The sequence below is a fragment of the Gobio gobio genome, assembly GCF_949357685.1.
Source record: "Gobio gobio genome assembly, chromosome: 2".
In the NCBI taxonomy this organism is placed as follows: domain Eukaryota; kingdom Metazoa; phylum Chordata; class Actinopteri; order Cypriniformes; family Gobionidae; genus Gobio; species Gobio gobio.
The window spans coordinates 56,068,874-56,084,041 of record NC_137098.1 but is presented as its reverse complement, the minus strand read 5'-3'; the positions used below and the strand labels follow the sequence as shown (position 1 = coordinate 56,084,041).

General features: G+C 37.7%; 1 protein-coding gene across 1 annotated transcript in view; it reads left to right on the top strand.

The window, feature by feature from the left end:
- The window catches only part of adamtsl3 (ADAMTS-like 3), a 211,021-nt gene that overhangs the window by 93,844 nt on the left and 102,009 nt on the right, over positions 1 to 15,168 (top strand). Inside the window, exon 4 of the mRNA XM_079802035.1 lies at positions 14,930 to 15,057. Coding sequence (XP_079658161.1) covers positions 14,930 to 15,057 — 128 coding nt within the window. The remainder of the gene's footprint in view (positions 1 to 14,929; positions 15,058 to 15,168) is intronic.

Sequence of the window (15,168 nt, the reverse complement as noted above, 5' to 3'; positions counted from 1 at the left end):
TCCACATGGCTCCGGGGTGTTTGCTTCTGAAGCAAATCAATGGGGTTTTGTAAGAAAAATATCCATATCTAACACGTTATGAAGTAAAATACACCCACAAGTATTGTTGGTGCTTCATGACATTAAGGTTGAACCACTGTAGTCACATGGACTATTTTAAAGGTCCCATGGCATGAAATTTTCATTTTATGAGGTTTTTCAACATTAATATGAGTTCCCCTAGCCTGAATATTGTCCCCAAGTGGATAGAAATGTTGATCGGTGTAAAACCGAGTTGTGGCTGTCTTTCTCTGCCTTTGAGAAAATGACAGGCCAGACTAGCCAATCCTGAAGTCTCCTGGTTTGACGTCCAAGCAGGCACGGTTTCCTCCCTTTCCTCCGCCCAGAGAATCTGGCACGCCCATGCAAACGCTCGTCGAGAGATCATTGCATCATTGCTTGTGAACGAGTGAACGCTGGCAGTTTCTCAGTGTTTGGATGTACAAATGAAAACAGAAGTCTTTTTTCAGTTCCTTCTGATCTGTGATCAGTGATTTCTGATGTGTAGCTAATTATTTATTATTCGTGCACACAATGCGGCTTCTCTCTCTCCAGACAGAACGGTGTTTTCGTGTTTTATATCTTGTGAGTCAGTGTTTTTGTACGTCCTCGTCGCGTCTATCGGTTCTAAAATGTGCATACAGTCATGAGTTTCTGCTCAACATCAGCAGAGATAAACCTCACACACGCCGAAGCTCGGCCTTCAACATCCCCGACCCACAGTACTGCATCTGGCCCACAGCGGAGGCACCAAACGCGGCGTGAGATTAAGCAGAAGGGGGGTAAGCTTGAGCATATCCGGGCTAGCCAGCCTAGCCCCACAATAAACTGGATTACATCCGATTACTGCTGTTGTGTCTTTGTTTGCGCTGTGTACTCAACGCGCGTCACTGACGCTTTTATTTTATTTTAAAAAATAATGCTATTATCAACACTTACTTTTAACTCGTTCATCTCGACAGCTGTAATGGTACTTTGCATGTGTTACAAAGTTGGTAGAATAATGATGAAGAGACGGACTCGGTGTGACTGTTTATTCAGAACTCTCAGATACAAACACAATAAACTCGCGCTGACTGACAGCGCTCTCATAACTCAGTAGTTACTATAAATAACTTTGTTAGCAATCGCTGAGCTCAGTCTCTGATACATTAGTGATGTCCGGTTCGCGAACGATCTTTCTTTTGAACCAGTTCTTTTTAGTGAACCGAATCAGTTCACCAAATCGGACTGAATCGTTCTAAACGGTTCGCGTCTCCAGTCAGCGCTGATCCATAATTTACTAAAGTTACTAACTTTCTGACATGAGTGACAGTCCCTCCGACTAGAAATAGACTAATATAAAGTATATGCTGTAACTAAAACAGTTAAGACATGCTGAGAACTGATGTGAAGTGAACTCAGGTCCATCCGTCTCCCTGGCAGACTCGTGCCTGCTCGTGCCTCGATAAACCACGCCCCCTCCGCTCATATAAAATGCAAAGATGTCAGCCAATCACAACAGTGGGTGTTTTTACTGAAGTCTCACAGCAGACACGCCTCTTGAAGCAGGGCATTCAGCCACAGGGCAAACAGCAGTATAGAAAAAATGCCTTTTATTTCTAAATTATGACATTTTATGATGTAAAAGTCATACTAACAATATAAGTACAGCTCAGGAAACATTATAAAATAATAGAAAAATGCCATGCCATGGGACCTTTAACAATGTCTTTACTACCTTTCTGGGCCTTGAAAGCGGTAATAACGTTGCAGTCTATGTGGGGTCAGAAAGCTCCTGGATTTATCAAAAAGATCTTCATTTGTGTTCTGAAGATGAATGGAGGTCTTACGTGTTTGAAACAACATGAGGGTATGTAATTAATGACAGAAATTTCATTTTTGGGTGAACTAACCCTTAAACTGGTCTCCCAAGCTGTAACAGTTTGCTGTTGCAGTTTGTTTGGAGAAATTATGCTTAAATCAGCTGAAATCAGGTTGGGAGACCAGCTCGACCAATCTGAATCAGCTAAAAGTAGCACAATAGCTCAGGCTGGTCCTGGTTAAGCTGTCCTTTTTTCAGCTTGGCGAGTTAACAATTGCAGGTGTGAAAAGCCCTTTTGTGTTCTACGAGTTTTGAACGACGTGGGTTATTAGATAATGACAGATTTTTCATTTTTGGGTCAACAATTCCTTTAAACTTTCCTCCAACCCTTTTTTCCCTCTCAAAACACACAGTTTGTGTTCAGCAGCCAGCTCACCCAGATGTTAAAGTGTTGTTTAGCCGCGTCCCTGAACGCTGCTGCTTTCCATCCAACGTTTGACGAGAATCTCATGGACCTGTTGATCCATCCGTCGCCCCCACACACACACACGCATCTGGAGCTAGGAGAGATATGATTGATGAGTGAATTCCACTGGTGGTCTGTGGGAGACTCGGAGGAGGTCATGTCCCACTGGAGAGTCTCTAGCCGAAGGGATGCTTATCACCTTCTCACACCCACTCACTGTCCGAGCAGGCCAGCCACTGTGTGCTTGAGTGTGTATGTGTGTCCTTGGGTATATAGGACATTTATGAGATACTTCTATCCAAAGCGACATAAACATGTCAGAAACATGCTTTGCGCAAGCACGCAGGCACAAATGCTTTGCCAACACTTTGCAAGCATGATCCCTTTGAATATACTTAATGTGTACTTAAAACCTTGGTACTGAATGGGGCAATAAAGTCCTTACATTTACATTTTGTGTTTATTCCATTAGCATTCCCATTCAGCAGCCCTAAAAAGTATTTTTAGTATTAGTGTTATTTTAGTATTATTTATATACTATTATAGCATTTATTCATATTTTAAATTAGCTTTTATTTTATATTGCACACCAGTTACGCTCGTCAGACGTAGCGTAAGCATTTTAAACTGCGAGAGACACTACACTTTTTCTGTAAGTTGAATACAGAAGGCGATCGGCCGGAAGCTAGATAATTTACTTTATAAAGTTTTAAATATGGATATTTTTCTTACACAAACGCATCGATTCGCTTAAGAAAAGGCCTTTATTAACCCCCCGGAGCAGAGTGGAGCAGTTATATGACGGACAGATGCACTTTCATGGACTTCAAAAACAGAGCAACAATTTACTGCCATTATAAAGCTTGGATTAGCCAGGAGTTTTTAAACATAACTCAGATTTTATTCGTCTGAAAGAAGAATGTCATATACACCTAGGATGACTTGAGGGTGAGTAAATTATGGGCTAATTTTCATTTTTGGGTGAACTAACCCTTTTATTATTCCAGCTGCTGTGAGAAAAGGCTATAAATGATCCGCTCCTCACATGCGATAGCCTACTAGCCGGACTCCTTCTTTATGTAAACAGACGTAACGTAATGACACAAAGACATGCTTGAATTTCCCACGAAAATCCACCATACCACTCTAATTATAACACATTATTACAAGCCTACCGTTGTCAATGGGGCTAAGGTAAGGAGATATTGAATACTGGCTTGTTGTGTACTTTCTCAAATTGATATTGGATCATTTTAACCCAAAAAAAGTTACGGACTGCAGCTTTAAGTATATTTTGTTGACTTGTGTACTTAAATGTTTAAATCAGTTGCTCATCCGTCTTTCTATGCCAGAGAAATAAGCTCATTTAACCAGGACACGGACCGTGTCCGTGCGTCACCTATCAATGACATAACACCCGCAATACCCTCGATTTCTTTTCGTTTTATTTTGTAGAAACCATGGAAACACCAAAGACGCTTTATATTGTATGTTTTATTAGACAGATGAGCAACTGTTCTGATACATTCATTGACAGAACACTAATCATTGTTATATAGCTCAACACAGTTAGTTTTATTGTTTAAATCTCATTTTCTTGATTTACCATGAGTGCCATGTTTTACCATGCCTATTGCCTAATATCGATCTAGCTTACTGCAGTGTGCAACAAGTGTCTCATAGTAGCTGCCAAGTGAATGCACAGAGTAGCATTATAACAACTTTCAACACACTCAAATAATGTATCTAATATGATAAAACTCTGTGTTACCCCACATACACATGACCGGAAAATACAGAAGCAGTCGTCTGCAGCATAATAAAAGCTCTGCAAAATCAAGGTGTCTTCAAGTGACACCTTTGTTTTGAATAAACGACCTCTTGTGGTGAAAAATACATATTGTGGCTTTAATTGGAATAAAGTAGGGTTTTTTGCGCAAACATAAATTGAGCAAGCCATAAGCGCTCTATATTATAATTTCAGAGTTAAGGGCTTTCCAAAAAAGTTTAAATCTATTTGACTATATTGAAACCTTTGCAATCTAAATGTTGCTTGCAAATAACAAATAATGTATTATAATGTGTGGCTACTTTTGTATGCTGAGACTTTCGTTGCATTATGAATTGTAGTCTGATACATCTTTTGTAATGTAGGAACTTTGAAGTTTGTAGTGCTAGAAGCTTAGGTATACTTATGCAAAAAATATTTCAGGACTTGCAGTGCAAACCCATGACCATGGTAATGCTAGCAATGCTATTCCACAAGTTGTCCAAGCAACAGAGTCTGGGCCAACTCTGACTTACATTGGGTACTCCTAATTCACAACTAATTAATCTTAAGGAGCAGTGGTTGACTTCTGGGGTAAAGGTGGTTGCAGTTTGGCTCTTTTCCGACTGACATCTGAGGATTCTTTTCCTCGGTTTTGGGCAAGTTTTCTGGGGAGATGGAAGAAGTTGTGGGTGAAGTTTGGTCTGCTCCTGGCATTAATCTGGTTTACTTATGGCAAGCAGCTTTTGGGCCAATCTTGGACCGTAATTCGTAGTGGCATGTTGGCCAAACTCACAGCTGAAATTTCAGCACATTCAGCCAAGAATCAATTTGCTATTTGTAAAGAAACATCTTACCCAATCAAATTGGCAACTTACTGCAAACCATCCCATTTTGAGCAATATGTTTGTATATTTTAGGGAAGCGTGCGGTAATGATAGACAATCAGGATAAGCTACTGTTAGCAAGTGTTTGCATTTTGCCGTATTTGTCCTGTACATTTGTGTGATGTGATTTGGCAGAACAAATTGAGGTAAAGTGAAACTGATTCCTTTTTCCCTCTCAGACAATAGTATGCTTTATAGAAAAAAAACATGGTTCTATTTTTCTGAATAGATTTATGTTTGCACTAAAATGTTCACTGTTGGAAGACGACTGATGAAGATAGACAGGTTATACTGCCCTCGATCAAGTCATGTGGGAATGATTGTATTTACAAGATAACCACACGTGGGGAAACCCAAGAATGTTTTTGAGCCCCTTTCCAAGTTAGGGGGTAGTCAATTTAAGAATGGAAGAAACTGACTTATATTGTACTCATAATTCTCAAATAGCTATGCATACAAACTAAAAATAGAATAACGATACAGCTTAACATAAATTACTTAATAAAATCGTAATATTTATATTATCTACAGTTAGGAATAATTTCATAAAGACCAGGGTCCTCATTTATCAACTGTGCGTGCGCACAGATTTGTGTGTAATGGTTGCGCAAGAACAGTTTCACGCAAAGTTTGGGCTCTACCAACTTGTTCTTATATGTAGAAATGTGTGTAAATATAAGCACACCTCTGAGCATGCTTACGCAGAGAATCTAGTGGTAGAATAGCGACACTACACATAAAAAGCATTTAAGAGTGTCACAGTATGCATTATGCAATCCACATATGTCCTGTGTTTCCTGTAATTATAAAACACTCAATTTATCATTTTTGTAGTTTTAAACACGATGCTTAATTGGAGTCAAACCCTATAAAAGACAGCTGTGACAAATGTTGGATGCAATTATTTCCTTGGCCCCAACCTACATCAAGTTCCATTACCGAAATCCTCAACAAGCCGAAATAAAATGGGGCTTTCATGCTATCGCCAGATTCCCAAACATAATTGGAGCCATAGACTGCACACACATCGCCATAAAAGCGCCGTCAACCAACGTATTTAATGATTAAATAAAAAGGGTTTCATTCTGTTAACATGCAAATCATTTGTGATGCAAATTTGTTGTTGTTAAACGTCATTGCGTGACTCATTCTGTTTGTGAAGTTTCTCTTCTTTGCTCCCTTTGCCATTATTGCGGTGAGGAAAAACACAATCACGTGATTTTTAAAGGGAAGTGTTGTCACCATATATGGTTCTTTGGAGGCGTTTCCGAATGCTAATGACCGTGAACGTGAACGAGCATGGTACTTACGCACATGCAGGATTTATCAACAATGATTGCTTACTCATGTGCGCAAGAACTGTGTGCGATTTTCTTGTACTTAGGCACCTTCTAAATTTCATCTGTAGGACAAAATATAGAACCTTTTCTACACACTGTTGATAAATGAGGGCCCAGGAATCCAAAATGCTTTATACCATGATAACAGTTCAAACAACAACATCCTTCTCCAGTGATGTTCTTATAACAATATCTTTTTCCTTTTATCATGCCATTGCCAGCAGAGTGATCACCCAAAATGTATTATTATAGGCCAAACTTCATGCGTTCATTCAGGGACAGTGCTCTAGTTATCATATCTGTTTTCAGTTTGGGTTTTGTTTGTGGTCAGGTCTTTTTTTTTTTTTCGTTTTTGTCATCTGATTCCCTTGCTCTCATGTGATCTTGCCATGTGATTCCCTTGCCCATGTGTCATGCAGCATTGCGCAGACCGATCAGCGGCTGATTTGAAGCAGTGTATTATAATTAGTTAGAATTTTGTCCGACTTGAGTCCGCCAACACCATGTCACTGTGACATGGTGTCATAAAGTACCGCAAGAGCGATTCAAGAGAGCAAATTTTTGTTCCTGACTTCATCTTAATGTTGCTCTCAGCAGCGTGATCGGCGTTGGGGGTTCGCTAACAGTACATCACTGCAAATATATTTCAAGCTTCTTTTTACTTACTTTGGTGGAAGTTCACTTAACGGCCACCGGTGTCGCTATTAACAATGTTTTCTGAATTCTACATATAGTTCAAGTTCAAGAGAGGAACAAGCAAACACGTCTGCCACGGAGGGCACCATGACACGAGTCTTATAGCCCCTTTAAATATGATTTAATGATTCAAAGTATGGTTTATTTACAATAAATATATACAATATGTAAGTATTTATGCATAAAGTGCATGCAGTCATGATGTTTTGCTATCTTAACTTGAGCAGCACTAGCCCAGGCTCTCAGTTTGCACTCTGCGTCTGACATAAAACAGGCTGTGATTCGTAATCTTCCTTTAATTCATAATTCAAAAGTACATATTGAGCATGCAAGACTTGTGTTGCTCCACTTTTATATTTACTACAAAGTTTTCAAAATTTCCCATTTTCAGTGTTAGAGATCTGACCAAATCTTTCAAGCATCTTGCAGTGTTTTGCGTAATGGATGCAAAGTCAAGTGACTAATTAAATATTTGGGTAACACTTTACTTAAAGGTGGGGTAGGTAAGAATGATCTAAAACACTTTTGTCCAAATTTGTTTAAACTTTCTTTATATGTCAATACATAATTAAAATTTAAGTACTCTGAAAAAGAGAGTATAAAAATCGAGTGACTATAGACTTTTTAATCTGCAATAAACACCGCTCATTATTTTCGTTCGGGCCGAAACAAGTGATTGGCTTGGGCGACTGTCACTCTCTCTCGCTACCATGGCTACCGCCGCTTTTGCTCCAGGATCTGCCCACATGCGCACGCCCCAGTGTTGCCAAGTCGGGCTACTTCAAACACTGTTGCCGCGGGCTGTTTTTCATGTCCGCGGATTGAAGCGACCCCAATTATGTGATATTTTGCCCCGGGATTTGCGAATTTTAGCAGGCAGCCCTACCAAAAAGACACATTTTACCCCTCAAACGCAAATTTTTACCGGAGAAACACGATTGGGCTTGTTTTGGGCTAGTTTTGAGTAGCAATTGGGCGGATTTTGTTGTGAAAACCTGGCGCACCCGTTTGATTTGAGTTCAAGAGGCTGTATTTCTGCTGGACAGGTAATCTTTCATTTTGATTATACATTTTTTTGGTTTATGTTTTCATGAAGCATGTCTCACTAGCACACGCAGCTGCCTAATATAGCTAACATAACATTACTTAGCATAAAGTTACAATGTTATACACTTAGCGAACCATTAGTAGAGATGATAAATACTCAATATGCCTAGCTCAAGTTGATCGCTGTCGTGTTGAATTTCGCAAAATGTAACTTTAGATAACAAAATGCATGTGTAAAAGCTAGTACACCGCATCCAGGAACTTTTTTTAGAACTAAGTTAGCTTTAGCTACTACTACCCTCTGTCTAAACTCTTTTACCATGTTCACCGGGAACTTTACCTGCACATTTATTTCGGCCCTTGGTTTGTTTTTATAAACTCTATCAATGTATGTTGATGTTTTTATCTTGTATCTGTGTGTGTCGTAGACACTGTGTTGTGTGTGTATTTTAAACTTTACCAGTATCGTTATTCTAGCTTGAGAGTGAGTACTAAAAGACATCTTATTTGTTTATATTCATAATGATAAAGTTAGATTTTTTATTACATGTGATTCTGACATGATGTCACTACATGCACTTCTTCTCCGCTCGCCTCAGGTAAATAATGCGTCTTTCAGCTGAGCTGATCGTGGTCGGCGTGGCGCGTTCATGTGTTTTGGGGGCGTGGCTTTGGAAAGAGCCCAGAAGGGAGAAGGTGGAGTGAATGGAAATAATGAGCTGTCTTTAAAACAGTCGTGAGAGGTCTACAGACACTCAATTTTTATACTTTCTTTTTCTGAGTACTTACATTTTAATTATGTATTGATATATAAAAAAAGTTTAAACAAATTTGGAAAAAAAGTTTTTTAACCAAATCCTACCTATCCTACCTTTAAATTCTCACTATTAACTAGTTGCATAGTAGCATGCATATTACTAGGATATTGGCTGTTTATTAGTATTTATAAAGCACATATTAATGCCTTATTCTTCTCATGAGTTTGCAAGTACATTCTTTTTTTTTATTTTTGTGGTAAATTCAAGATTTACTTGGACATATTAAATTGGGTGAAAGCACTTCACCATAAACCTCAGGCTAACTTGTTGAACTAATGTTGCAATATTGGCTGAAAAACATCCACTGCAGAGTATTTTTGTCCTTGCCATAAACTGATCCATTAAACTGATTATAGTAATTCATCTAGAGACTATACGACTACACAAACCGTGATTTGTTGCATCTTTGTTTGAAAGTACTCTTGGAGGAGAGAATGTAAATGACAAACAAACATGATCTATCTAACAAGCATATTATTTGTTACAACTAAGATCTTTCCCAAGGAGCAGTCTTGGCAATCAAAGGCTTTACCTAAACTGACAAGTATAGAGGAGTTATATGAGGTCACACAATATTCTGGAGCGCTCTTGTCCAAAATATACTTTCAGCTCACTCAGTTCTGCGTGTTGACAAATCAAGAGAGACATGGGAATATGAATTGAACATCGCTATGGACCAAATGCTTTTTATTCCAGAACAATGCAGTGACACGGTTGGCCCCGATCAAAAAAACTTGGTGATTTACTTGCTGTCTGGCTACTGCGTTCTCACTAGGATTTGGAACTTAGCCATTATTTGAATCAAGTCTAGATTCAAACTCACTAACTGGATTATATACTAACCATATTACACACCATAAAAGCTGCATAGTTATAATCCAGAAGTGAAATATTTCAAATGTGGCTTAGAAGGAACTACATTCTTGCATTCTGCAATTGGGTGCAGTAAAGTTAAAAATGTTGGCAAGAGGTTAGAAGTAGAGTGGCCAAAATATTGGACACTCCATTTCCATTGGACTCAGAGCGTTGTCTCTTAGGAAATTGCACTGATTTTAATCTCAGACTCAACCACAAAATAAAACATACAAACATTGCCTTCACGGTTGCTATGAAATGCATTGCACCGACCTGGAAGTTGAATTCCCAAAATTCATCCTTCTTGTTTGTAAATGCATTGGGTTAAAAAAAACCTGCATTTGGGATATATTTCAAAATGAACTTGATTTTCTAATAAAAATGTGGATTTACCCAGTCTAGCTGGAGCTGCCAGTTTGCTACGTTTCAAATAATGATTAAACAGCAAACAGAAACCACCAAAAACACATGAACCATAGTGAATGAGGGTATAGGGGGTGATTTTGAACACAGCACTGGTCTTTAGATGTTGCTCTGTGTCCCTACTTCCCTGTAAGTCTATCATCGTTTATGTCTGTAGCAAAAACAGTGCTGTTATGTACCAAAGTGTAAGATTTCTGGTTGGGGAATTTAACAAATTCCTCTCTACTCCAAGTCTTAAACTTGGTGCCACACTTAGTATGAGAAATAAATACATTATCAATCACCATTATATTTTTTAATGCGGTTTCGTGTATATTGAGGTCCAATTAGGCTCTATGTACTTGCACTCAAAATGCTAAATTGTCATAATGATTGGGAAACTCAAGCTAAACATTTAGATTCTGTTTATTTAGCAATGTACACTTCATTAAAACAATACAGAACAATACATAAACAACTGAATGATTGCAGGCAGGTGTTGGACACAGGGAATAATATGGAGAAAGAAGAAAAATTGCCACACACTGCTGTAGCTCTCAGTAAATACAATATATTTTGTAAATGATTTGGCCTTGCAACCTTTGTTAGACCCCCCCCCCCCATTTCATTAAACAAACACCAAAAACACAAATGGGGATAATTTTCAGGTGTTTAATTCTGTGTAATGTGCTGTATTTGGCATTGATGAAGATCTGAATTCTAAGACTGAATATTAGTCAATATGAAATCATAAAGTAAACAAAGACTGTGTGACTGTGTGCTAGATCAGAAATCTGTGAGTAACCTGAGAGAGGTGTTTGGTTCTCCTCTTTTGCCAGACACTGGTCTGGTGCGCTGCATTAGCCAGTATTGTGTAATGACACCTCTGTAGCCGTCGGAGAGCTCCGTCATGAGATGCAGTAGAGACGTTGAACAGCACATCTGTGTGCGGCTGCCAGTGGAGTCTGCCATATTTTGCTCTTATTTTCTCCGATTTTCACTGAGTTCTCTGGTGTGTTGTTTAATGTGCTCAGGAGTGCCCAATAAATGACAGACCAGAGAACCCAGTAAATATTGTGGGTTTTCTGAGTCACACATTTGTTGCGTGGTCCTGCTGTCATTGGGTTTCTCTCCTTCCTCCTGGCTTTAAGCATCTTGCCATACCATTGGACTGATCTTCATGCTGTAAAAACGGTAGCACTTTATTTCGATGGTCCCCTACATGTCAATTAACTCTCATTAGTAGACTGTCTGCTTAATATCTGCTAACACTTTATTTTGATGCTCCCCAACAGTCATTCTACCGACTATAAGTAACTTTGCAAGCCCATATCAACATATTCTACTAACCCTTAAACCCTAATCCTACTCTTAAAAGTCTACTAATACTCGACTAATACTCTAATGAGAGTTAGTTGGCATGTATATGTATAGTCAACAGAATATCTAAAGAGGACTATCAAAATAAAGTGTAACCACGTTTATTTTCTTAGGATTTTCCTAGTTTGCTGTTATTATTTGTTATTATAGTATTATTATATACTATTAAAGTATTTATTTATATTATATTTTCAGTTTTCATTTAAATTTAGTTTAAGTTTTAGTCATTTTAGTTCTGTGTACAGCTTCAAATTATGTTTTATTTCAGTTTAGTGATTTACCAGATTTTAGTCATTCAAATTATTTCAGTTAATTACCAAGGCAGCATTTCTAATTTTAAGTTTTCCATGTAATATTTATATTTTATTTTATTTCAGCTTTATTACTATTACCAACAACTATTTGTAATTATTTTAATTTGAGTTAACAATATTAACACAGATTAGGCTGATTACATTTTTAACAATATTAAAATGGTTTCTGAAGGATCATGTGACACTGAAGACTGGAGTAATGATGCTGAAAATTCAGCTTTGCATCACAGAAATAAATTGTATTTTAATATATATTGACTATAAAAGTACATTTAAAGATGTTACTAAAAGATTTGGTGTGTTTTTGTGGATTTGTAGGTAAAGTATGTTCACATTCTTTAGCTATAAGATTAACAAAAAGTCTTCAGGGCTTAATTTGGTATTTGTCATAAACTATAGAACAACATTAATATTTCTAGCTCTATGTAATGTCTGTGTGAGTACTGTTGTTTATAAACAGTCAGGTTTTATTAGCCACGGTTGTCAAACCATAAGCTAAGCTCTAGCTAGCATTAGCCAACAGACTCCTCAGCTTCAGCGTAGATGCAAAATGAGTGTTGATTTCTCCTCTAAAGCATTGATGTGATCTCTTCCAGTCCCATTTTCGTATCAGACGGTTGTGATGAGAAGAGACAGGAGTAAACTAGGTGCTGTTCTACCTGATGAGCCTGGCGAGAAACCATAAAGATTTGCCGCCCATCAGGAAGTCTTATAGAGAAAGAACCTGCGATAGTAACTTTTAAAACAATAGGGATTTGAAATCTAATCTGAGGCCAATTTACAGAATCGCTCTTGACTGGAAAGTTTAGTCTCCAGGGAAATGGATCGCTGTTAGATCATTGTAAAAGCTGACATCCCATCACCGCTGCGAGGTTAGCTAGTCAAAGCCCACTGCTGCTAGTCTGTTTTCATTGGCAACTACTGACGGACTGTTTAACTAGGACTGCAGTCCAACATGTGAAATTAAGAAAGCCTCTACACACACATTCATGGTAATAGAACTGTACAAGCAGAGATGGTACATTTTCCAAACGAAAATGAGCAAGAATTTGCAGAATGCAGGAAGAAATCTGCCTTTCCCACAGAACAACTGCACATTATCCATCTAAAGAACCTTTTTGAAATGGAGGTACACTGTTCATGTTTGGGGTTAGTAGGATTTCGATTTTTTTTTTAAAGAAATTAATACAGCAAGGATGCATTGATTTGATCAAGAGTTACAGTAAATACATTTAAAATGTTTAAACTTTCTATTCATCAAAGAATCCTAAAAAAGTATCGTGGTTTCCACAAGCATAACGGTTTTCAACATTGATGATCAGCACATTAGAAGGATTTTTGATGGATCATGTGACACTGACTTTTTCTGTGCTGTTATATTATCTGTGAAGGGCATTAAAAAGATAATTTTTCAAGGACCTTCAGACTGTTTTTTATTCACGACAACAGTTTGTTAAGCTTCAGAAACTACCATAAAAGCCTCAGAAGTATTCCATATGATTTGTGCACTTTATTGGAAGTCTTCTGAAACCACACGATGGCTTTGTGTGAAGAACAAACAACAATTTCAAGGAAATTGGTTGTTGTTCACTGAAAAGCTTACCCTCCACTGCAGCACTTGAATCTTATACATTGCATATTAAAAATGGCACTATGGTTACGAACCAATGTGATGTCAAACTTGATATGCCATTTTTAAATCTGTATGTAAATGGGATTTCAGAACAGGGTTGTTCTTAGACAAGTCTCTTGTGTCTTATTGCTTTATTACAGTCTTGGCTGCTTTTAGATCAGATACATGGGAGGTTGAGGTCAGAAAATGTGAGCTTCAATTGGTTTGACACCAAATAAAAAGGCAGTCAGAGCTAGACGTTAGTATATTTTGCTCTATAAATTATATCAACACACAGGAGTTTGAGTGGGTAAAGAAATCAAGCAAAAGTATTCTGGAACGCGAGGAGCTCAGCTAATGTTCAAGGTCAGTGTGTAGCTGGTGTCCAAGTGGGATTTACTGGTGGGAAAAGTGAAGGAACTCAATGGATAGGTGGGTGACCGAAACATAAATAAAACTGGAGAATGAATTAGTGTTTTTCTTCTAAAAAATTTTTGTGCAGCAATAACATTCACAACTGAGAACGATACGATTTTTCAGTTCAAAAGAGGAGAAACCTGAGATCTACAAGTAGAGGGCATCATTGAACAGCTTAGTATGCAATTTCTTGTCTTTGACCTTTTTTCATCAACTGAAGACTTTATTCATGCACCTACATTACCGGCCAACAGTTTGGAATAATTACGATTTGTTTTTATGCTTTTTTTTTTGTTGGTATAGCACTTTATTTTACAGTCCTCTTTTCCATGTACATATTATGTATGTATTATAGTAATTGCAATAACTGGGTAATAACTAACCTTACCCCACGTAGTTACCTTATATTACCCAGTACTATCTTAGGTAAGTACACTGTAAGTGCACATACTGTAAAAAAATGTTTTTTAAAAGAAGTCTCTTATGCTCACCAAGGCTGCATTTATTTGATTAAATACAATATAAATAGGAATATTATGAAATTGTATTACAATTTAAAATAACTGCTCAAGAAACATTTCTTATTATTATCAATGCTGAAAATGGTTGTGCTGCTTCGTATTTTTGTTTAAACCATGATACACTACCATTCAAAACAATGTTTTCAAAATTAATAATAAAAACAATGATTAATACTTGTGCACCAATATAATGAATAATGACTGAGCAGCAAATCATCATATTAGAATGATTTCTGAAGGATCATGTGACACTGAAGACTGGAGTAAAGATGCTAAAATTCAGCTTCGCATCACAGGAATAAATTACATTTTTGAACGGTTATTTTAAATGTAATACATTTTCTCAATATCACTGTTTTTAATGTATTGTTGTTGAAATAAATGCAGCCTTGGTAAGTATAAGAGACTTCTTTAAAAACGTATTCCAAACCTTTAACTGGTAGTGTATAACATCAGAAAACTCAACCGCATTGCTAAGAATGGGTTAGACTCTGCATTTTAAAATTGAATTATAATAAAATATATCAAATATCTTTAAATGTTGTTGTTTTTATGTTTTGCAGTCCTCAAGAACGACCCGCTCAGATGAGGAGAGGGACACCGGTTGGGATGCCTGGGGCACGTGGAGTGACTGTTCTCGAACCTGTGGAGGCGGAGCCTCGTATTCTCTACGCAGGTGTCTCAATGGAGGGTGAGCGCACAAGCGCATACACACACACACACACACACACACACAGATGCATTCATATCCTCATGACTCGTCGAACACTTAGCCTCCCTTTAAACCTACACTGTAAAAATG